Here is a 25,541-nt window from a genome sequence, read left to right as displayed (position 1 = left end):
GCTGCCACCCCTGTGCCTCACTGTTGGGATGGTATTCTTCGGCTTGCAAGCCTCCCCATTTTTCCTCCAAACATAATGATTGTCATTATGGACAAACAGTTTTATTTTTATTTCATCAGAGCAGAGGACATTTCTCCAAAAAGTACCATATTTGTCCCCATGTGCAGTTGCGAACCGTAGTCTGGCTTTTTTTATGGTGGTTTTGGAGCAGTGGCTTCGTTGCGGAGTGGCCTTTCAGGTAATGTCGATATAGGACTCGTTTTACTGTGGATAAAGATACTTCCAGCACCTTCACAAGGGCCTTGTGCTGTTATTCTGGGATTAATTAGCACTTTTCGCACCAAAGTACGTTCATCTCTAGGAGACAGAAAGCATCTCCTTCCTGAGCGGTATGGCGGCTGTGTGGTCCCATGGTGTTTATACTTGCACACTATTGTTTGTACAGATGAACATGGTACCTTCTGGTTTTTTCGCAATTGCTCCCAAGGATGAACCAGACTTGTGGAGGTCTTGGCTGATTTTCTTTTGATTTTCCCATGATGTCAAACAGAGGCACTGAGTTTGAAGGTAGGCCTTGAAATACATCCTCAGGTACACCTCCAATTGACACTCTAATTGACATTCATCAGAAGCTTCTAAAGCCATGACATAATTTTCTGGAATTTTCCAAGCTGTTTAAAGGCACAGTCAACTTAGTGTATGTAAACTTCTGACCCACTGGAATTGTGAAATAATCTCTGTAAACAATTGTTGGAAAAGTTACTTGTCATGCACAAAGTAGATATCCTATCTGACTTGCCAGAACAATAGTTTGTTAACAAGACATTTGTGGAGTGGTTGAAAACGAGTTTTAATGACTCCAACCTAAGTGTATGTAAACCTCGGACTTCAACTGTATGTACTGGGTCTTGTGTACGTCAGTCTAGGTCCACTTGAACCTGGGGTCTTTAAGGAATAAAAGAACATGAGGATACATGCATATCTTATGTTCACTACCGCTTACTGTTACTCCCTACGAAGACTACTGTGTGCACTTAATCATGACAATGCGTCATCACTGTGTTATGGGCCTTGTAGACTACTGTATTCGCCTGCTACTTGGTAACAGCTATTTATGAATGCGTGATCATGGAATGTTGTCTCACATTCCTTATTTGAATGCAGTTATTTTAAGTCTGCTCTGGATAAGTAATGTAATATATTTGATGGGTCCTGGTTAAAAGTTGTGCACTATTGTAGAGAGAATAGGGTACCATTTTGCACACGGCCAATGTCTTTTGTGTATGTGTTCTAGGAGGTACACGCGTTTCTTTGGTACCAAGGCGGACGCGGCTCCCTCTCTCAGCCACCACGCGCTGACACACTACAGACTGTGGGAGAGGAGTATCGAGGAGTGGCAGAGACCCATACTGCAGGACAGGTACCTACCTTCAAAGTATTCACCTCTTGACTGTTTCCACATTTTTGTTGTTACAGCCTGAATTTAAAATGTGTTAAATTGAGATTGTGTCACCTGCCTACATACAATACCCCATAATGTCAAAGTGTAATTATGTTTAGGAAATGTTTTTGATTGCGAATTTCAAACAGATTCAACTACGAAGGCCAGAGAGGATTTCCAGTACCTTGCAAAGGAGGGCACCTATTGGTAGATGGGTCAAAAAAAGAAGCAGACATTGAATATCTCTTTGAGAATGATGTTATTAATTACACTTTGGATGGTGTATTAAAACACCCAGTGACTTTAAAATTACAGGCGTCCTTCCAAACTCAGTTGCTGTCGCTCTGGATAAGAGCGTCTGCTAAATGACTTAAATGTAATGTAAATGTTAAATGAGAGGAAGGAAACCGCTCAGGGATTTGAACATGTGGCCGGCCAATGGTGACTTTAAAACAGTTAGTTTAATGGCTGTGATAGGAGAATTGAGGATGGACCAGAAACATTGTAGTTAATCCACAATACTAGCCTTAATGACAAGTGAATAGAAGGAAGCCTGTACAGAATACAAATATTCCAAAACATGCATTCAGTTTGCACTAAGGCACTAAATTAAAACAGCAAAACATTTGGCAAAGAAATTAACTTTGTCCTGAACACAAAGCATTATGTTTGGGGCAAATCCAACACATCCCCGAGTACCGCTCTTCATATTTTCAAGCGTTGTGGTGGCTGCATCATGTTATGCTTGTCATCGGCAAGGACAATTGAGTTTATGGGGGGCAAATAGAGCTAAGCACAGGCAAAATCCTAGAGGAAAACCTGGTTGCCTGCTTTCACTGGGAGACAAATTCACCTTTTAGCAGGTCAATAACCTCAAACACAAGGCCAACCATAAATTGGAGTTGCTTACCAAGACGACATTGAATGTTCGAGTGGCCTAGTTACCGTTTGGCTTGAAAATGGCTGTCTAGCAATGATTAAGAACCAACTTGATAGAGCTTGAAGAATTTAAAAAATAATAATGTGCAATATTGTATAATCCAGGTGTGCAAAGCACTTAAGAGACTTACCCAGAAAGACTCACAGCTGTAATCACTACCAAATGTGATTCTACCATGTTTTGACTCAGGGGTGTGACAACTTATGTAAATGAGAGATTTTTTTATATTTCATTTGCAGTAAATTAGCTAATATTTCATGTTTTCACTTTGTTCATGTGTATATGGTGAGATTTTTTAAATCCAATTTGAATTCAGGCTGTAACTCTCGAATGTGGAATAAGTCAAGGGTGTATGAATACTTTCTGAAGAAACTGTACATTTTCTAAAGACCTTGTAATACATGTTCAATAACAAACATAGCTTTCTTCACATGTTCAACTTGAACAATGAATGTGTGTTTTTACATGTGAGAAGTCGCAACATCTGCAATGGTAGTCAACTATCTGTCTGTGTGGTAGCTCTCTCCCGTCCTGGTACAAATCGGCTCTGTTCAACGAGCTATACTTCGTGGTGGACGGGGGGACGGTGTGGACGGAGTTGCCTGAGGACAGCGACGTCAGTGGGGGGCTGCGGAGTGAAGACGGGGGGCTACCCGCCCAGCCTGCCATCATCAAGGAGTACGGTCGCTTTGCCTACTTAGAGGGTAAGGGGTAATAATTTAACTGACAGTAATAGTGTGTGTTACTGCTGGTGAAGTTGTGGGTTTTGGGCCAAATTTTAAAGTCCCCCTCCAGCTATTTTGTTAAGTTTTCCTATTGAGAAATTATATACAAAGGAATAAATACAGTATTGTGTACACACACACGCACTTAAGGTGTTTGAGCAAAAGTATTTTTTTAGACAACTGAAGTTAAAGCAGTTGGCACTCTGCATCCCCCTGCATGTTTGTGAGAATCATTGAGCCTCACAGTGGACATGTCATAATACCCATAAAACCTAACGGTCAAACATGGAAATGGTTCCAATCAGGTTTTTTTTGTCACCATTCATTTGATCAATTGTGGATTTTTAGAAATAGGGTCTGTTTTCCTGTAGGCTTACCCTGGCGTGACATTTTTATAACAGTGTAGATCTCTCTTGGACAAGGAGACTTATCAAAATATTTATCTCTTATTTACTCTGATTCTAAAAATCCTAATTAACATTAAAGTAGACAGAGTGAAAGACTACAAATCCCTGCAAGTTCCTGCACATCTCTAGCTGACACTTCTGCCATCAGCTAGCTAGCTAGCTATTAGCAACAGTCGTGCCTTGGGCTATGCTGGATTAAGTGACATGACATGCTATTCTATAAAATCCTTTCTATGTAATTAATATTACCTGAATGAGCTAATCATGTAAATGCAATTAACTAGAAAGTCGGGGCACCACGAAATAATATTTATAGAGCTGTTATCTTCCGAATAAACTCTTAATGACCTAGTAATATTTTACATCAATAGCAACCGTCACCTTATTTCAGTCTCATCTGAAAGTTGTAAATGATTGGTTACCTTCGCAAACCCTGGCTAACAAGTTGAATCAGCAATACAAAATTGGGTTTAATCATTTATTTACTAAATACCTAATTAATTACATATACACAGAATGAATCATACCTTGATTACTAATGATATCATAAAGGAAAACTTCCCTAGCGGACGGCACAGATATGACAGCTGGTTACACAAAAGAAAAGGGGGCTGGGTTTGAGTGAAAGAGCCGGAAGACTGAAGAACGAAGGGAGAAGCAATGTGTCTATCGTAAATACAGAATCTTATGCATTCTAAATTACCTTATGAAAACACATCTCATTTGGAAGCTAAAATTACATTTAATCTTTTCACCAATAACTTTATATTCAAACATTTAAATTGAACAACAATTCTATGTGAATCTGATAACTACAATGTGCAGACTTTCCACTGTAGAGTTTGTCATCCTGTCATTGATGAGAATGTCTCAGATGACAACCAAACTGACATATTCATTAAGTACCACCGCATATGTTCAACTGGTCAGATAATCATAATATGGTTCATTTTCCCCCCCACCTTCTGATGTTCCCAGAATCTCTATGTTAACCAAGGGATTTTCAAATGTCACATCAGTAGGATAGAGAGAGGAAAAAGGGGGAGAGGTATTTATGACTGTCATAAACCTACCCCCAGGCCAACGTCATGACACTACCTTGATCCAAAACGAAATATATGATATTTACTGTTCCAAAATGTATTTAACTAATATTTGTTGTATTTATTTTTTTTCACCTTTATTTAACCAGGTAGGCAAGTTGAGAACAAGTTCTCATTTACAATTGCGACCTGGCCAAGATAAAGCAAAGCAGTTCGACAGATACAAACAACGACACAGAGTTACACATGGAGTAAAACAAACATACAGTCAATAATACAATATAAACAAGTCTATATACAATGTGAGCAAATGAGGTGAGAAGGGAGGTAAAGGCAAAAAAGGCCATGGTGGCAAAGTAAATACAATATAGCAAGTAAAACACTGGAATGGTAGTTTTGCAATGGAAGAATGTGCAAATTAGACATAAAAATAATGGGTTGCAAAGGAGCAAAATAAATAAATAAATTAAATACAGTTGGGAAAGAGGTAGTTGTTTGGGCTAAATTATAGGTGGGCTATGTACAGGTGCAGTAATCTGTAAGATGCTCTGACAGTTGTTGCTTAAAGCTAGTGAGGGAGATAAGTGTTTCCAGTTTCAGAGATTTTTGCAGTTCGTTCCAGTCACTGGCAGCAGAGAACTGGAAGGAGAGGCGGCCAAAGAAAGAATTGGTTTTGGGGGTGACCAGAGATATACCTGCTGGAGCGTGTGCTACAGGTGGGAGATGCTATGGTGACCAGCGAGCTGAGATATGGGGGGACTTTACCTAGCAGGGTCTTGTAGATGACATGGAGCCAGTGGGTTTGGCGACGAGTATGAAGCGAGGGCCAGCCAACGAGAGCGTACAGGTCGCAATGGTGGGTAGTATATGGGGCTTTGGTGACAAAACGGATTGCACTGTGATAGACTGCATCCAATTTGTTGAGTAGGGTATTGGAGGCTATTTTGTAAATGACATCGCCAAAGTCGAGGATTGGTAGGATGGTCAGTTTTACAAGGGTATGTTTGGCAGCATGAGTGAAGGATGCTTTGTTGCGAAATAGGAAGCCAATTCTAGATTTCACTTTGGATTGGAGATGTTTGATATGGGTCTGGAAGGAGAGTTTACAGTCTAACCAGACACCTAAGTATTTGTAGTTGTCCACGTATATGCATTTGGTCTTGTCATGTACAGAATACTATCCTAGTAGCAATCAGATATTTATAATGTGTAATGAATACTAGGCTAGTATTTTGCAAAGAAGTCCTATAGCTAGCTAGCTAGCTAGCTAGCTAGCAAGATATTACCAATATATACTTATTTTAGCAGGTCATCTTCTCCATCAACTGGTAGAAGTATATTTAACCACTTTCTGCCAACTACACTGAACAAAAAAATAAATGCAACATGCAACAATTTCAAAGATTTTACTGGGTTACAGTTCATATATATATATATATATATATATGGAAATCAGTCAATTGAAATAAATACATTTGACACTAAACTATGGATTTCACATGACTGGGCATACATATGTGCATTTGTTGGTCACTAAGTTGATTTATTTTTTAAATGCATTTTTTCTTTTATTTCAGCTCATGAAACATGGGACCAACACTACATATTGCGTTTTATACTTTTGTTCAGTATGTATGAACAAGGTGAACTCTACTTCAATACATAATGTCCGAATGCACTGCTCTATTAAAGCAATTCAGAACTAACTCGTTGACATGTTCTGTTGCAGATTCAAAGACCAGATTAATTCAATGCAGAATATATTTATCATGAATGAGTAAGCATGTTTATTTGACAAGAATGCACCTAGTCACCCATCAACACCTGAACTCCAGTGATTACATTGTTACGAAGAAGTCAAAATAGATAACAATGCATACATATAACTTTTTAATACATAACATGTAAACATCTGACTTTCAAGTAAAGATTTAAATGATTTTTTTTTTTTTAATCAATGCCACAAATCTGGGACATTGATGAGCACTACATTCACAATTATTATCAGAAAGTGAACAGATCTTCTGCTTTTCCACTTTAGACCAGCAGAAATGGAACAAAATGTAAACGGCATATTGTCATTTTGGTGGGCGAGTTACAAATGGAAAAACTGGTTGTGTAAGGTAGGTTTTATATAAAAATACTAGGTGACCAGAATGATAAACAGACACTGAACAAGGAAGCCATGCCTAAACACAGCTATATCAACACCCTTCTGGTCCGTGTTGCTGCTGTCAGCTGTGAGCAGCACATTTACTACTGCATTCAGTTTGAACCCCAGAATAAGCAGGAAGACCGCATTACACCGGTGGGGGAAAAAGGTAGCGAAAACAGTAAAACACTTGAATGTGTTTCTGAGTCTAGATGTCATCAAATCAGGAGAAGAACAAGTGAAGGAAGCAGCAAAGGGGACGTGGGTTTATAAACGAGATAAGATGGAGAGGTCCGACGTGTCTGAAGTTGAGGGACCATGGGGGCATAAAAGACTGTGTGGAATAGGCGGTAGCTAGAGGGATGGCCATGGAATAAACATATAAAATGGTGTGCTTATTTACCCCCCCTCCCTTTAAAAAAAAAATATATATTATTTTTTAGGTAATTGTCACATATCTGGCCCATGCCCTGGGTTCTCAGCGTGGGTCCCCCAACATCATTTTGTCAGTTGCAGCATTCAAATCGTGGTCATCGTGTCTGAATCACAACATTTAAAGACTGAGTGATAACATTGACCATGAGCAATACAACTTAAGTATTGAGGATAGCATTTGGTTGACAACATGGTGGATTACCCCCATGTCTACTGGGTGCGAATGATAGAAGAATCTTACCTAGGCTTTAGGTCCATTTGAGTCTGTGGGGTCACTTAGACTTGAACATCAACCAGTACTGGGACCATTGGAGGCTTGGGATGCTTGCTCTCAAAGTGCTGCTTGAATGTCTTTGAGTCTCGCGTCTGCATCTATAAAGGTCACAATGGAGGAATTAATTATTAATAATCTGTGGCTTAGATTGAATTCAAAATTGACACAAATGATAAACTCAGCAATATGATGCAACACACTACTACACATATGAAAGACTATTGCACTGGCCTGTGTGGTACAGACTACACACGGAGAGGAACCTAAAGGCACATCCAGTACCAACCAATAATTACTCACCCCGATGGGCAGTTGTGGACCAGTGCTGCCTTGGCTGCAGTCTTAGTTCGCAGCTACTCTTTCATTAGCCGCCGCCATGGAATCAGTCAACAACTTCAGCTTGAGTGCAGCATGTGTTTATGCAGTATAGTGTCACTATATAAAGTACAGTGTTGACTCGAGGATGCTAATCAGTCCATCTGAGACCTCTCAAAAAGCCAGACTATAATAATACAGTTAGCTAGGGTAGCTACAAGTTTAGCTATCAAGAATGCCTGGCCCTCGCTTCACCATATAAATTAGCTAGCTAGTTACCTAGCAAGCTAGACTGTTGGTTTATTAAAGGTAAACTAGTTTTTAGGATTTTCTCAAGTATTTAAATGGCTAGACAAACTGCTAATGTAGTCCTCTATCCAGGCTAATGTTGCTAGATAACAGGCATTTTCAATTAAACATTCCCAAGACCGTTCACTGAATTGTTCATTTAAATAACTTCAGCCAATTTATTAATTAGTCAATATAGTTCATCCAGAGATTCTTACCTTTGGCCTCAATTTTTAAGCAGTCTCATCCAGATAATCATGGCCCTGGTGAGTGACGTAAAGCTTAAGAGACAGGCATTTATAGATCTGTATTATTGCTAATTAGCATTTCATTTTTGGGGGATAAATTCAGTCGGATATATTGAATTGTCACCTTGTCCGAGAGACATTTTATACGGTTATCAAAACGTCACACCAGGGTAAGCCCACATGAAACACAGTTCTTATTTGAAGTGTTTTTAAAATCCACAATGGATCAAATGAATGGTGAAAAAATTATTGGAACCATTTCTGTGTTTGACCGCCAGGTGTTATGGGTATTATGACTCATACTGTGGTAGACTATAGAGAACAGCCCAACACACACACACACTTGTGCCATGTAATGTAGATGACTGCACCGCCTATTAAATTCAACTTTTTTTTTTTTTGTTTAGGAAAATTTTGTAATCAACGAGGTGGCTGAGGGGGGTCTTTATAAATAGGTAGACTCCAAAATGACACTGTCCTCGCTAGTATAGTGGTCAGTATCCCCCGCCTATGACACGGGCGCTAGGAGACCGGGGTTCAATTCCCCGACTGGGAGGAAACACTTATCTGTTAGACTCATTGTGAAGTACACTTGTCTTTACTCCTCTCTGAAGTGTGTGAGTTCAATCATTTTGAATGTTCTCTTTTCTTCTTCTAGGTCAGGAGTACAGGATGTATAACACGTACGACGTGCACTTCTACGCTTCCTTTGCACTTATCATGCTATGGCCCAAATTAGCCCTCAGCCTTCAATATGACATTGGTGAGTAAAGCAGGGTCTGAATGTTATTGTGTGTGTGTGTGTGTGTGTGTGTGTGTGTGTGGTAGCGCGCTCCTGTCCTGGAGCATATGTGCGTGTTCACTATTTATGTATTATTTTTCAGCTGGCAGTGTTGTTTCGTGTGACCCGACTGAAAGACTCCATCTGATGAGTGGCAGAAATTCTCCTGTGAAGGTTAAGAACGTAGTCCCTCACGACATAGGAGACCCAGGTATAGGGGAAACACACGCATACTGTACCAATATTTACCAACGATTCATAAAGATATGGTGCTTTGAGCCGGATTCATATTCATAAATTGTGATCCTTCGAGACGGATTCATATAAATGATATTATCCCATACAGTGGTTGCTCCACTAAATGTTTTGTGATTATGCTGCGGTACTTAGAGGTCATTTGTGGTTTGGTACGGTACGTGTCACCTCTGCATTGCTCCAGACCAGCGCAAGGGGGACTTAAAGCACTGATTATGCTTTTGGGTCCTACTGTATCTCTAACTGAAAATTAATGGGGGACATAAACCTAAATAGAAACTGATAATTGTGCACGACTTCAGTATTACTTACTAAAACTGTTACACTAAGGTTTTTGTTATTTTATTTTGCTCTTACTGTAGTACTGTAGCACACTCCCGACCGGTCATGTTGTACAGTGCCTGAGTGGCGCAACGGTCTAAGACACTGCATTGCTGTGCAAGCTGTGTTGCTACAGATGCTGGTTCAGTGTGACAGGGTGGACCCCTGGGTAGTACAGAGCAACACATTAAGGGGCATTGCACTAATAATGGCTCTGATTAGGGAAACATTCCCGCTGTTCTAGCAGGTACCTCTCTCCCTCTAAAAACAAATAAAAACAGAAAAATGTTTTGGCCTTTACAAATATTATTTTGGCCTTTATTCAGATTACAATCACATTTTGTTTTATTTGAAAACTAAATAACCTCCCAAATATATATATATGGCACCTACATAAAGCCGAGTCACTCATTCATCAAAATAAATAAGTACCAACCTTCTTCCTGATAGTCTTTAATAAAGAAATGTTTTGGTTATCCTGACCTGGACACCATGTAAAGTATTATAATAGCCCATTATGGGCTGTTTGCAGGACAATATACCTTTACCAACACCTCTCTGTATTTTGATACTTTGTGGATGGGGCCTCCCCAGTGGCGCAGCTGTCTAAGTCACCGCAATGCAAAATGCGTTGCTACAGATACCCGTGCCGGCCTCCACCGGGAGACTCATGAAGCGGCTTTTGGGTTTTAATTTAGAATCCTCTATGTAATTATTGGCGGAGATTCACGTCATATTTTTCGATATGTCGCCTACAGTATATGAGTCTCACTAGTGTTGTGTAATGTGCTGTTAAGTGGTGTAGGTCTTATTTAAAGAGCATATTGAAGTTCGAAGCAATAGGATTTGAAGCATTAGCCTACAACTATTTTAGCACCGTTTCGTACTGCTCTGAGACTAGCATGGGGACAGGTCTTGATAAATCAATGAGATTTTCATTTTGACTCAGTCTCTGTTTGGGTATTGGTTAGACTAAAATTATGGTGTAGAAATGTTATCCTCTTAGTGTGTAACCTTTTTATTTAACTAGGCAAATCAGTTAAGAACAAATTCTTTACAAACATAGCCAACTTCTTCCTCCCAGTTGAGGAATTGAACCCCGGTCTCCCGTGTGTCCGCGCACAACACAGGGATTCTTTAGCTAAATAGCCCAGTACTGTGTAGCCTACTCCTGACCGTCACGTTGTACAACGGAAACCGAGGGTTTTTCACTTTTTCTTGGAATATAAACACCATAATATTAATCCCAAACTCTCTAAAAGTAATTGGAAAGGTAGATACACATTTGTGACATTGTGGATACAATAAAGAATTTAAATAAGATACTGTTTTTATTTACAGTAGTGACGGACAGCTGGGGACATTTTGAAAACAGGTTTTCAAACACTTGTAGCCTGGTTATCAGGACAATCGACTCTTTATAGCCTGGCTACTGTAGGTGTGAACACCCCCCCCCCCCCCCCCCCCCACCTGTAATGTATTCGATGCTTAAGTACACTGAAGTGTTACATTTCTAACTCAACAGTGGTATAGTATTTCTTTATGCTTTTGTTAATAAAATACATTAAAAATGCAGATGGTTATTTAAACTACATTTTAGATGTACTTCCACCCTGCTCCACGACCACGGATAAAACCTTGCTGTGGTGATTATTGTAGTATCCTCTATTTCTTTAGCCAAAATATAGTGAAACACAGCTTAGCCTTTTGTTAATCACCCTGTCATCTCAGATTTCGAAATGATGCTTTACAGCCAAAGCAAGACAAGCATTTGTGTAAGTTTATCAATAGCCTAGCATAGCATTATGTACAGCTAGCAGCAGACAACTTGGTCACAAATCAATCAAATTAAATCGTTTACCTTTGATTAGCTTCGGATGTTTTCACTCACGAGACTCCCAGTTAGACAGCAAATGTTCATTTTGTTCCATAAAGATAATTTTTATAGCTGAAATACCTCCGTTTGTTCTTCACGTTTGGTTGAGAAATCCAAAACGGCAAAAAATATTCCAAATTAGATCCATAATATCGACAGAAACGTGGCAAACGTTTTTTATAATCAATCCTCAAGGTGTTTTTCAAATATCTATTCAATAATATATGAACCGGGACAATTGGTTTTTCAGTAGGAGCGAGAGGAAAAATGACTACCTTTGTGTTTTTTACGCAAGAATCACTCTGAGCCCTCAGCTGGCCACTTACGCAATGTAGTCGTTTATGCTCATTCTTCAACATAAAGGTGTTAAACTATGTCAAAATGCTGTAGACACCTTAGGGAATACGTAGAAAAAGGAATCTCGTTGATATCCCTTACAATGGCCAGTAGGGGTGCATAGGAACACAACGGTTTCAAAATAAGAGGCACTTCCTAATTGGATTTTCTTCAGGGTTTCGCCTGCAATATCAGTTCTGTTATATTCAATAGACTATTTTGACAGTTTTGGAAACTTTTGAGTTTTCTATCCTAAGCTGTCAATTATATGCATTTTCTAGCATCTTGTCCTGACAAAATAGCCCATTTACTTTGGGAACGTTGTTTTCCAAAAATGAAAATAGTGCGCCCTAGTTTCAAGAGGTTAAGAACCATTTCTTATTTACAAGGGCAGCCTATTCCTTCCTCCCAGTCGGGAAATTTAACCCCGGTCTCCCGCATGACACGGGGATTCTTTAGCTAAATAGCCCAGCACTGTAGCTTACTCCTGACTGTCACACACAGTGCCATATTTTCAAATTCCATCCTAATGGAAACCCAGATGGTTTTTGTTTTTCTTGGAATAGAAACGCCATAATATTAATCAAATTAACTAAGCAAAATGCCTTATTCAGTCCCATTATGTTCTTTCAATAAAAGGTTTTAAATTCTGTGGTACAGCCACTATTGAAGGCTATCAAATGCTGCTCAAAGATCCCCTCTTGTGGTCAAACTAGCATTAACAGTACCTGCGGTTGGCACTTAAATAACATGCCATAGAATTCTGAGGCATCACACAAACTGTGCTGCAGTACGTTGCAACTTTTAAAATGGCGTGTGTGTGTGCTGATCCAAAACATAAATGCAGCATACAACAATTTCAAAGTTTTTACAGAGTTAAAGGAAATAAGTCAATTTTTTAAAATAAATTCATTAGGCCCTACTCTATGGATTTCACATGACTGGGAATACAGATCTGCATCTGTTGGTCACAGATACCTTTTTTTAAATGTTGTTGCGTAGATCAGAACCTTAAAGTATCTGGTGTGACCACCATTTGCCTCATGCAGTGCTTCACGTCTCCTTCTCAGAGTCGATCAGGCTGATTATGGTCTATGGAATGTTGTCCCTCTTCAATGACTGCGAAGTTACTGGATATTGGCGGGAACTGCAACACGCTGTCGTACACGTCGATCCCACACATGCTCAATGGGTGATTTGTCTGAGTTTGCAGGCCATGGAAGAACGGGGACATTTTCAGCTTTCATGCTGAAACATTATGGCCAAGGATGAATGGCACGACAATGAGCCTCAGGATCTCGTCACTGTATATCTGTGCATTCAATTGCCATCGATAAAATGCAATTGTGTTTGTTGTCCATAGCTTATGCCTGCCCATACCATAACCCCACCACCACCATGGGGCACTCTGTTCACAACTTTGACATCATCAAAGCGCTCGCCCACACATCGCCATGCACGTGTTCTGCAGTTGTGAGGCTGGTTGGACGTAGTGCCAAATTCTTTAAAACAACGGAGGCAGCTTATGGTAGAGAAATTAACATTCAATTGGGAACAGCTCTGGCAACAGCTCTTGGACATTCCTGCAGTCGGCAAGCCAATTGCACACCCCTCAAAACATGAGACATCTGTGGCTTTGTGTTGTGACAAAACTGCACATTTTGGAGTGGCCTTTTATTTTCACCATCACGAGGTGCACCTGTGTAATGATCATGCTGTTTAATCAGCTTTTTGATATGCCACAGCTGTCAGATGGATGGATTATCTTGGCAAAGGAGCTCACTAACAGGGTTGTAATGAAATTTGTTTGCAAAACATGAGAGAAATAAGCTTTTTGCACGTATGAAAATTTCTGGGATATTTCCAGCTCATGAAACATGGGACAAACACTTTACATGTTGAATTTGTTTTGTTCAATTAGACATTGGGTTTAATACTGGCACTGAATTCAGATATGTGCATGTAACTTGGATTTTGAGACGTACATTGAGCTATGACCACAATGAGTTCAGATTTCATGTTATTTAATAATTTCAGCTTTTGTGATTTGTGTCTTAGTGAATCTGCGTTGTCTTACATTGTACAGAAGGCAGACATGTTATTCAGAGGTAGCCATCAGATAAGAATGAGTGCATCAGTTGTGTTCTCTAGGGAGATGTATGTATCTTGTGTAAAATCTAAAATAAAGGTTAGATAATATCTAATATTGTTTTTATTTCTCACTTATTGTATATGTATGTGAAGCACTTTGAACTGCATGAATAAATTTGTGTCAAATCGCCAGTTGGCAACCCATCAATTATGGGATTAATTGACACAAACAAACATTACAATAATTCTCTGTGATAATTTTTAGTTCTGTGCAGTGAGCATCGCATAGAGTATAAAAATCAATACATAATAGTAAATACGTTTATTCAAACAATTTATTTTGTCATATCTGCTATCTAAATAAAGTTTGCTTTTGATCTAGATGACGAGCCGTGGCAGCGTGTCAACGCCTACCTAATCCACGACACGGCTGACTGGAAGGACCTGAACCTGAAGTTTGTCCTGCAGGTCTACAGAGACTTCCACCTGACCCAGGACACACAGTACCTCCAGGACATGTGGCCCATCTGCCAGGTAGGAAGGAGTCTCACAGGATGAGTGCTGATAGGATCGGTTACAATAATAAGGATTGTATTTTTTAATCAATGTTATTATATCCCCTTCAGGCCGTGATGGAGTCAGAGATGAAGTTTGATACGGATGGAGACGGTCTGATAGAGAACTCAGGCTACGCCGACCAGACCTACGACGGATGGACCGCAACAGGACCTAGGTGAGAGCTGAGGAAAAGGGAGGGAGTTGGTAAATGACGTGACATAACTTGTAACAATACTCATTGTAGTAGAGGTTCCCACTGATGGCGAACAGGAAAAGACTAAGTCCGTTGACGGAGTTGTATTTTTAGCTGCTTTGCTGACGCACCCCAGGGAGGTGAGACTGTTCTAAGGTCACATCAAAGAATTCAACTTCCTGTTTTCGACCAGGAATTATACTGCATGCGTGTTTCAATGTATAAGGCGAGGTCACACTTTGTAATTTTAAAGATTTCCATGTGTTACTTTTTTAGTGTTTGTTTATAGGAATTATAATGTGCTCTCTCCCTCTCTCTCAGTGCATACTGTGGGGGTCTGTGGCTGGCCTCTGTGTGTGTGATGTGTAAGATGGCCAGGCTGGTGAACAATGAGGCTGCCTTCCAGCGCTTCAGAGACATACTAGACCGGGGGAGCGCCGCCTTCGACAAGCTGCTGTGGAATGGTCAGTACCTTATTTCTGCCTGTAGGGGGCGCACGTTCAGTAATGAATAGCGAGTAATGCTGCAATTATTGTTTTGTGTTACACATTCTTCAGCAATGTCACACATTTGCTAAGAAGTGTGTTCTTGTGATGTTATATGTTTTTTATAGAGTTTGAATTTAAGCCACAATTCTGTGGTAAACAACTAGCAACTAAACTTCTGGAATACAAATGACTAATTATATTGTACATGAATCATAGACAACCATACATTTATGGTCATTATACCAAAGTTTTATATGCTTGGGATCTGTGTCAGATATGTTATAGTTAGTATTCTTAATAAATGACTTCAGTCCTCGTTTAGTATAGTGGTCAGTATCCCCGCCTGTCATGCGGGAGCCAGGGAGACCGGGCTTCAATTCCCTGACTGGTTGGAAAAAAACGTTTTTGTTTCTGTATTTGAGATAAGCCTCGTAGTAAAAACACCATTCAGAGCCTGGCTTTAATTTAGCTGTATAATTAAGACTAAAAGCTGACTATGTCTCTGTCTCTTCAGGTCAGTACTACAACTACGACAGTAGTGGGCAGGATCTCTCCAACAGTGTGATGTCAGACCAGTGTGCTGGCCAGTGGTTCCTGCGGGCATCTGGATTGGGAGATGGCCAGTTTCAGGTCAGACACAAAGCCAAGACCTAAATAGTAATACTATTGTTGACTACTAAAACCCTAATAAAAACGATTGACCAAACAAGCGCCACAAACTGGGCAAACAGGAACATTTTGATCCTGATCAGACTGATGTTTCAACCTCCATTGGTCTAGTAATGATTGAACTAGGATTTTTGGATTGGAATGTGACTTTGTTGCTTACATTATCGCGCATTCCTTTTTTATCTGGCTGATTACATAAAGTGACAATGCCTTCAAGTGCTTAAAATGACTTATTATTATTACTGTTAATGACATCCTGACTCAACATAGATTCAATCAGTGTGGTCAGAATGCTAACTACACAAACAAAACAATGAACTACCCCTCCCCCAGGCCTTTCCTAAGGAGAAGATTTGCAGTGCACTGAAGTCTGTGTTTGACCTGAACGTGATGAGTTTCGCTGGGGGTCAGATGGGTGCGGTCAACGGTATGAGACCGGATGGGGTACCTGACCACTCCAGTGTCCAGTCAGACGAGGTGTGGATCGGAGTGGTGTACGGACTGGCTGCTATTATGATCCATGAGGTGAGTGAGTGAGAAAGTCAGTATGGGGAGAGGGGAGGGAAGCCTCCTGACCTTTTCAACAAACCTTTTTTAAGTAACGAGGCTGCAATGAAAACTAATGGGACTGTGTTGACATCAAAGTCTGGTGTGTGAACTATTTAAGCGTTGATTGACATGGTAATGGCGCTATAGTATTGGAGAAAAGTTTTTAAAAACTGACCCCTCTTGACGCTGTACGTTACATTGTGACGTGTCATGGCGTAACGGATAGCACGCATAAAGCAACTAATTCTGTCTTACAGCCTTTCTCCACCAGGTGAAGCACTTCTCTCACCTTTTAAAAACAAGAAGGGTACAGGGTAAGGGGGGATGCCTAGTCATTTTTTGCGTCATCACTGCAAGCTGTCATGACTCTCAAAAGCCGCTGTTTACTTCTGAAGATCACTTTAGTACCGCCCTAAAAACCCAATTCGACTCAAACCTCCAAATATAGTAGTCTTTATAAATATATATTTATAGTAGTCTTTATAAGGTCTTTATAATGTTTTATTTACATTTTAGAGGGGATAAGTTTGACAGATCGAGTGAAAAAAGCAGTTTCCCCACACGACATCTCTCCTTCTCACTATCATGCATTAGTTTCGCTTCCCCACCTGCCATTTTTAAAAAGACCCGACTGAGCTCATTGCCTTCTTGAATCATGTAGTAGAGGTCGACCGATTATGATTTTTCAACGCAGATGCCGATTATTGGAGGACCAAGAAGCCGATGTATTATTATTTTATATATGTATGTATGTATGTATGTATGTATATATATATGTGTGTGTGTATATATGTATACACATATATGTGTGTGTGTGTATATGTGTGTGTATATATGTGTGTGTGTGTGTGTGTGTATATGTGTGTATGTATATACATATATACATATACATATATACACATACGTATATATATATATGTGTATATACATATATACATATACATATATACACATACGTATATATATGTACATATATATGTACATATATATATATATATATATATATATATATATATATATGTACATATATATATACACATATATATGTACATATATATATACACATATATATGTACATATATATACATATATATATACATATATATACATATATATATATATATACGTATATATACATATATATATATGTATATATATGTACGTATATATACATATACATATGTACGTATATATATATATATATATATATATACATATACATATGTACGTGTATATATATATATATATATATATATATATATATATATGTACGTGTGTATACATATGTACGTGTGTATATATACATATACATATGTACGTGTGTATACATATGTACGTGTGTATATATATGTACGTGTGTGTGTATATATGTATATACATTTACATTTAAGTCATTTAGCAGACGCTCTTATCCAGAGCGACTTACAAATTGGTGCATTCACCTTATGACATCCAGTGGAACAGTCACTTTACAATAGTGCATCTAAATCTTAAAGGGGGGGTGAGAGGGAATACTTATCCTATCCTAGGTATTCCGTAAAGAGGTGGGGTTTCAGGTGTCTCCGGAAGGTGGTGATTGACTCCGCTGTCCTGGCGTCGTGAGGGAGTTTGTTCCACCATTGGGGGGCCAGAGCAGCGAACAGTTTTGACTGGGCTGCGCGGGAGCTGTACTTCCTCAGTGGTAGGGAGGCGAGCAGGCCAGAGGTGGATGAACGCAGTGCCCTTGTTTGGGTGTAGGGCCTGATCAGAGCCTGGAGGTACTGAGGTGCCGTTCCCTTCACAGCTCCGTAGGCAAGCACCATGGTCTTGTAGCGGATGCGAGCTTCAACTGGAAGCCAGTGGAGAGAACGGAGGAGCGGGGTGACGTGAGAGAACTTGGGAAGGTTGAACACCAGACGGGCTGCGGCGTTCTGGATGAGTTGAAGGGGTTTAATGGCACAGGCAGGGAGCCCAGCCAACAGCGAGTTGCAGTAATCCAGACGGGAGATGACAAGTGCCTGGATTAGGACCTGTGCCGCTTCCTGTGTGAGGCAGGGTCGTACTCTGCGGATGTTGTAGAGCATGAACCTACAGGAACGGGCCACCGCCTTGATGTTGGTTGAGAACGACAGGGTGTTGTCCAGGATCACGCCAAGGTTCTTAGCGCTCTGGGAGGAGGACACAATGGAGTTGTCAACCGTGATGGCGAGATCATGGAACGGGCAGTCCTTCCCCGGGAGGAAGAGCAGCTCCGTCTTGCCGAGGTTCAGCTTGAGGTGGTGATCCGTCATCCACACTGATATGTCTGCCAGACATGCAGAGATGCGATCGCCACCTGGTCGTCAGAAGGGGGAAAGGAGAAGATTAGTTGTGTGTCGTCTGCATAGCAATGATAGGAGAGACCATGTGAGGTTATGACAGAGCCAAGTGACTTGGTGTATAGCGAGAATAGGAGAGGGCCTAGAACAGAGCCCTGGGGGACACCAGTGGTGAGAGCGCGTGATGAGGAGACAGATTCTCGCCACGCCACCTGGTAGGAGCGACCTGTCAGGTAGGACGCAATCCAAGCGTGGGCCGCGCCGGAGATGCCCAACTCGGAGAGGGTGGAGAGGAGGATCTGATGGTTCACAGTATCGAAGGCAGCCGATAGATCTAGAAGGATGAGAGCAGAGGAGAGAGAGTTAGCTTTAGCAGTGCGAAGCGCCTCCGTGATACAGAGGAGAGCAGTCTCAGTTGCATGACTAGTCTTGAAACCTGACTGATTTGGATCAAGAAGGTCATTCAGAGAGAGATAGCGGGAGAGCTGACCAAGGACGGCACGTTCAAGAGTTTTGGAGAGAAAAGAAAGAAGGGATACTGGTCTGTAATTGTTGACATCGGAGGGATCGAGTGTAGGTTTTTTCAGAAGGGGTGCAACTCTCGCTCTCTTGAAGACGGAAGGGACGTAGCCAGCGGTCAGGGATGAGTTGATGAGCGAGGTGAGGTAAGGGAGAAGGTCTCCGGAAATGGTCTGGAGAAGAGAGGGGATAGGGTCAAGCGGGCAGGTTGTTGGGCGGCCGGCCGTCACAAGATGCGAAATTTCATCTGGAGAGAGGGGGGAGAAAGAGGTCAGAGCACAGGGTAGGGCAGTGTGAGCAGAACCAGCGGTGTCGTTTGACTTAGCAAACGAGGATCGGATGTCGTCGACCTTCTTTTCAAAATGGTTGACGAAGTCGTCTGCAGAGAGGGAGGAGGGGGGGGAGGATTCAGGAGGGAGGAGAAGGTGGCAAAGAGCTTCCTAGGGTTAGAGGCAGATGCTTGGAATTTAGCGTGGTAGAAAGTGGCTTTAGCAGCAGAGACAGAGGAGGAAAATGTAGAGAGGAGGGAGTGAAAGGATGCCAGGTCCGCAGGGAGGCGAGTTTTCCTCCATTTCCGCTCGGCTGCCCGGAGCCCTGTTCTGTGAGCTCGCAATGAGTCATCGACATATATACATATATATATATTCTGTAGCTCAGTTGGCAGAGCATGGCGCTTGTAACGCCAGGGTAGTGGGTTCGATCCCCGGGACCACCCATACGTAGAATGTATGCACACATGACTGTAAGTCGCTTTGGATAAAAGCGTCTGCTAAATGGCATATATTATTATATATATTACATATATATATATATATATACACACATATATATATATATATATATATATACACACATATATATATATATATATATATGTGTGTATATATGTATATGTGTGTATATATGTGTATATGTATATGTATATGTGTGTATGTATGTATATACATATACATATATGTATGTATGTATGTATATATATGTATATACATATACATACATATATATACATATATATATATATATATATATATATACATACATATGTATATATATATATATATATACATACATATGTATATATGCTAAGCAGTTGCTAGGGACTCTCCTGGAAGAAGCTAGCTAGCTTACAAAGAATAACAACAAAAAATATCTAGTTAACAGAAGAAAGGAAGACAAAATAAGGACAAAAGAAAAAGGAAAAGAAAGAGGACAACATAGTGAAACAGTCAGCACTTCTATTGCAACTTGTATTTCGTCGTCCTAACGTAGTCTACACTGCTATCTGCCCAGCAGCTAGCCAGCTAGCATACGTCCACTGTCTACCGAATAGCAGCACTGTAGAAACTATTACACTCAACTGAACGACTTGATTAGTGTAGTGTTAGCTAGCTACATAGTTGTCTTTGCTGTCTTCGTATCCAAGATAATTGTGTAGTTTAGAGCGTGTAGTCTTAGAGTTATCTTAATTTACTGAGGTTAGCTAGCCAGCTATTTGTCGTCCTTAACGTAGGAGACACTGCTAGCTAGCCAACAGCTAGCCAACGTCTACTGAATAGAACTTCCTCACTCAACAACCCGGTCGCATTCCGCTTCGCTCCACAGGTAGTATCACATTTTTCATTTAATTTCATTACAGCACAACGGTTTGATTTGTTTGATCGTAGCTAGCTACATAGCTAGCTACATAGCCTTCTGTGTATCAAAGATAATTGTTGTCGTTCTTTTAACGCAACGTAACGTAATCAACACTGCTAGCTAGCCAGCTAGCCCCCGAATAGCAGCACTGTAGAAACTATTACACTCAACGGAACGACTTGATTAGTGTAGTGTCAACAACGCAGCCACTGCCAGCTAGCCTACAAAGTCAACAACGCAGCCACTGCCAGCTAGCCTACTTCAGCAGTACTGTATCATTTTAATCATTTTAGTCAATAAGATTCTTGCTACGTAAGCTTAACTTTCTGAACATTTGAGACGTGTAGTCCACTTGTCATTCCAATCTCCTTGCATTAGCGTAGCCTCTTCTGTAGCCTGTCAACTATGTGTCTGTCTATCCCTGTTCTCTCCTCTCTGCACAGACCATACAAACGCTCCACACCGCGTGGCCGCTGCCACCCTAATCTGGTAGTCCCAGCGCGCACGACCCACGTGGAGTTCCAGGTCTCCGGTAGCCTCTGGAACTGCCGATCTGCAGCCAACAAGGCAGAGTTCATCTCAGCCTATGCCTCCCTCCAGTCCCTCGACTTCTTGGCACTGACAGAAACATGGATCACCACAGATAACACTGCTACTCCTACTGCTCTCTCTTCGTCCGCCCACGTGTTCTCGCACACCCGAGAGCTTCTGGTCAGCGGGGTGGTGGCATCGGGATCCTTATCTCTCCCAAGTGGTCATTCTCTCTTTCTCCCCTTACCCATCTGTCTATCGCCTCCTTTGAATTTCATGCTGTCACAGTTACCAGCCCTTTCAAGCTTAACATCCTTATCATTTATCGCCCTCCAGGTCCCCTCGGAGAGTTCATCAATGAGCTTGATGCCTTGATAAGCTCCTTTCCTGAGGACGGCTCACCTCTCACAGTTCTGGGCGACTTTAACCTCCCCACATCTACCTTTGACTCATTCCTCTCTGCCTCCTTCTTTCCACTCCTCTCCTCTTTTGACCTCACCCTCTCACCTTCCCCCCCTACTCACAAGGCAGGCAATACGCTCGACCTCATCTTTACTAGATGCTGTTTTTCCACTAACCTCATTGCAACTCCCCTCCAAGTCTCCGACCACTACCTTGTATCCTTTTCCCTCTCGCTCTCATCCAACACTTCCCACACTGCCCCTACTCGGATGGTATCGCGCCGTCCCAACCTTCGCTCTCTCTCCCCCGCTACTCTCTCCTCTTCCATCCTATCATCTCTTCCCTCTGCTCAAACCTTCTCCAACCTATCTCCTGATTCTGCCTCCTCAACCCTCCTCTCCTCCCTTTCTGCATCCTTTGACTCTCTATGTCCCCTATCTTCCAGGCCGGCTCGGTCCTCCCCTCCCGCTCCGTGGCTTGACGACTCATTGCGAGCTCACAGAACAGGGCTCCGGGCAGCCGAGCGGAAATGGAGGAAAACTCGCCTCCCTGCGGACCTGGCATCCTTTCACTCCCTCCTCTCTACATTTTCCTCCTCTGTCTCTGCTGCTAAAGCCACTTTCTACCACTCTAAATTCCAAGCATCTGCCTCTAACCCTAGGAAGCTCTTTGCCACCTTCTCCTCCCTCCTGAATCCTCCCCCCCCCTCCCCTCTCTGCAGATGACTTCGTCAACCATTTTGAAAAGAAGGTCGACGACATCCGATCCTCGTTTGCTAAGTCAAACGACACCGCTGGTTCTGCTCACAGTGCCCTACCCTGTGCTCTGACCTCTTTCTCCCCTCTCTCTCCAGATGAAATCTCGCGTCTTGTGACGGCCGGCCGCCCAACAACCTGCCCGCTTGACCCTATCCCCTCCTCTCTTCTCCAGACCATTTCCGGAGACCTTCTCCCTTACCTCACCTCGCTCATCAACTTATCCCTGACCGCTGGCTACGTCCCTTCCGTCTTCAAGAGAGCGAGAGTTGCACCCCTTCTGAAAAAACCTACACTCGATCCCTCCGATGTCAACAACTACAGACCAGTATCCCTTCTTTCTTTTCTCTCCAAAACTCTTGAACGTGCCGTCCTTGGCCAGCTCTCCCGCTATCTCTCTCAGAATGACCTTCTTGATCCAAATCAGTCAGGTTTCAAGACTAGTCATTCAACTGAGACTGCTCTTCTCTGTATCACGGAGGCGCTCCGCACCGCTAAAGCTAACTATCTCTCCTCTGCTCTCATCCTTCTAGACCTATCGGCTGCCTTCGATACTGTGAACCATCAGATCCTCCTCTCCACCCTCTCCGAGTTGGGCATCTCCGGCGTGGCCCACGCTTGGATTGCGTCCTACCTGACAGGTCGCTCCTACCAGGTGGCGTGGCGAGAATCTGTCTCCTCACCATGCGCTCTCACCACTGGTGTCCCCCAGGGCTCTGTTCTAGGCCCTCTCCTATTCTCGCTATACACCAAGTCACTTGGCTCTGTCATAACCTCACATGGTCTCTCCTATCATTGCTATGCAGACGACACACAATTAATCTTCTCCTTTCCCCCTTCTGATGACCAGGTGGCGAATCGCATCTCTGCATGTCTGGCAGACATATCAGTGTGGATGACGGATCACCACCTCAAGCTGAACTTCGGCAAGACGGAGCTGCTCTTCCTCCCGGGGAAGGACTGCCCGTTCCATGATCTCGCCATCACGGTTGACAACTCCATTGTGTCCTCCTCCCAGAGCGCTAAGAACCTTGGCGTGATCCTGGACAACACCCTGTCGTTCTCAACTAACATCAAGGCGGTGGCCCGTTCCTGTAGGTTCATGCTCTACAACATCCGCAGAGTACGACCCTGCCTCACACAGGAAGCGGAGCAGGTCCTAATCCAGGCACTTGTCATCTCCCGTCTGGATTACTGCAATTCGCTGTTGGCTGGGCTCCCTGCCTGTGCCATTAAACCCCTACAACTCATCCAGAACGCCGCAGCCCGTCTAGTGTTCAACCTTCCCAAGTTCTCTCACGTCACCCCGCTCCTCCGCCCTCTCCACTGGCTTCCAGTTGAAGCTCGCATCCGCTACAAGACCATGGTGCTTGCCTACGGAGCTGTGAGGGGAACGGCACCTCAGTACCTCCAGGCTTTGATCAGGCCCTACACCCAAATAAGGGCACTGCGTTCATCCACCTCTGGCCTGCTCGCCTCCCTACCACTGAGGAAGTACAGTTCCCGCTCAGCCCAGTCAAAACTGTTCGCTGCTCTGGCTCCCCAATGGTGGAACAAACTCCCTCACGACGCCAGGACAGCGGAGTCAATCACCATCTTCCGGAGACACCTGAAACCCCACCTCTTTAAGGAATACCTAGGATAGGATAAAGTAATCCTTCTCACCCCCCCCCTTAAAATATGTAGATGCACTATTGTAAAGTGGCTGTTCCACTGGATGTCATAAGGTGAATGCACCAATTTGTAAGTCGCTCTGGATAAGCGCGTCTGCTAAATGACTTAAATGTAAATGTAAATATGTATATGTATGTATATGTATATATATATATACACATATACAAAAGTGTGTGTGTGTATATATATATATGTGTGTGTGTGACAATTACAACAATACTGAATGAACACTTTTATTTTAACTTAATATAATACATAAAATCAATTTAGTCTCAAATAAATAATGAAACATGTTCAATTTGGTTTAAATAATGCAAAAACAAAGTGTTGGAAAGTAAAACGAGCCATAGATCATTAATATGGTCAAATCCAGAAAGTATCATTTAAAAAACAAAACGTTTATTCTTTCAGTAAAATACGGAACCGTTCCGTATTTTATCTAACGGGTGGCATCCCTAAGTCTAAATATTGCTGTTACATTGCACAACCTTCAATGTTATGTCATCATTATGTACAATTATGGCTAATTAATTACGGTCTTTGTTAGGAAGAAATGGTCTTCACACAGTTCGCAATGAGCCAGGTGCTGCTGCATAAACCCTGACTCTGTTGCGCAGAACGCAAGAGAAGTGAGACAATTTCCTTAGTTAAAAGAAATTCATGTTAGCAGTGATTCAACGATAAATTAACAGGCATCGATTATATACAACGCAGGACAAGCTAGATAACTACACATGGTTCATATTACTAGTTTAACTAGTGATTGTTTTGATTTTTTATAAGATACGTTTAATGCTAGCTAGCACCTTACCTTGGCTCCTTGCTGCACTCGCATAACAGGTAGTCAGCCTGTCACGTAGTCTTTTTGTGGAGTGCAATGTAATCGGCTATAATCGGTGTCCAAAAATGCCAATTACCGATTGAAATAAACTTGATATCGGCCCTATTTAACAGTCCATTCTGATTAATCGTCATTGATTTTGTTGGAAAGGGGAGAAATTGTGCTTTACAATGGTATTGATAATTACAGTTGATCTGGAAGTATTATGTTTTTTGGGTGCTAAAATAAGGTCAATTTTACGGACCAGCGCGATATACAAGTGAGTTAGTTCACGTTACTACAAACTTTTTTTTCACTCAGTCTGTCATCAGTAAATTCAACAAATAATACAAAATGTAACATTTTCAGATATGACATCCAATCCTCTCCCATCTTCCACATTTCAAACCAAAATATCTTACCTCTAAACCCACCTCTATGTACTATGTCAATCAAATCGATTTATCAATTTACCAATCATGGAAAACTAATATCTCACCTCTGAACCCCTCTCTCTGTGTCA

At 41.8% G+C, this 25,541-nt stretch overlaps 1 protein-coding gene across 1 annotated transcript in view; it reads left to right on the top strand.

Moving 5' to 3' along the window:
- The window catches only part of gba2 (glucosidase, beta (bile acid) 2), a 41,945-nt gene that overhangs the window by 15,182 nt on the left and 1,222 nt on the right, over positions 1–25,541 (top strand). The window contains exons 9-17 of the mRNA XM_046318277.1: positions 1,295–1,420; positions 2,901–3,085; positions 8,927–9,031; positions 9,153–9,260; positions 14,311–14,462; positions 14,555–14,661; positions 15,001–15,143; positions 15,682–15,797; positions 16,170–16,361. Of these exons, the coding sequence (XP_046174233.1) occupies positions 1,295–1,420; positions 2,901–3,085; positions 8,927–9,031; positions 9,153–9,260; positions 14,311–14,462; positions 14,555–14,661; positions 15,001–15,143; positions 15,682–15,797; positions 16,170–16,361 (1,234 nt within the window). The remainder of the gene's footprint in view (positions 1–1,294; positions 1,421–2,900; positions 3,086–8,926; positions 9,032–9,152; positions 9,261–14,310; positions 14,463–14,554; positions 14,662–15,000; positions 15,144–15,681; positions 15,798–16,169; positions 16,362–25,541) is intronic.

This window comes from Oncorhynchus gorbuscha, linkage group LG21 (genome assembly GCF_021184085.1).
Source record: "Oncorhynchus gorbuscha isolate QuinsamMale2020 ecotype Even-year linkage group LG21, OgorEven_v1.0, whole genome shotgun sequence".
Lineage (NCBI taxonomy): Eukaryota > Metazoa > Chordata > Actinopteri > Salmoniformes > Salmonidae > Oncorhynchus > Oncorhynchus gorbuscha.
This window is presented reverse-complemented; position numbering and strand designations above follow the sequence as displayed.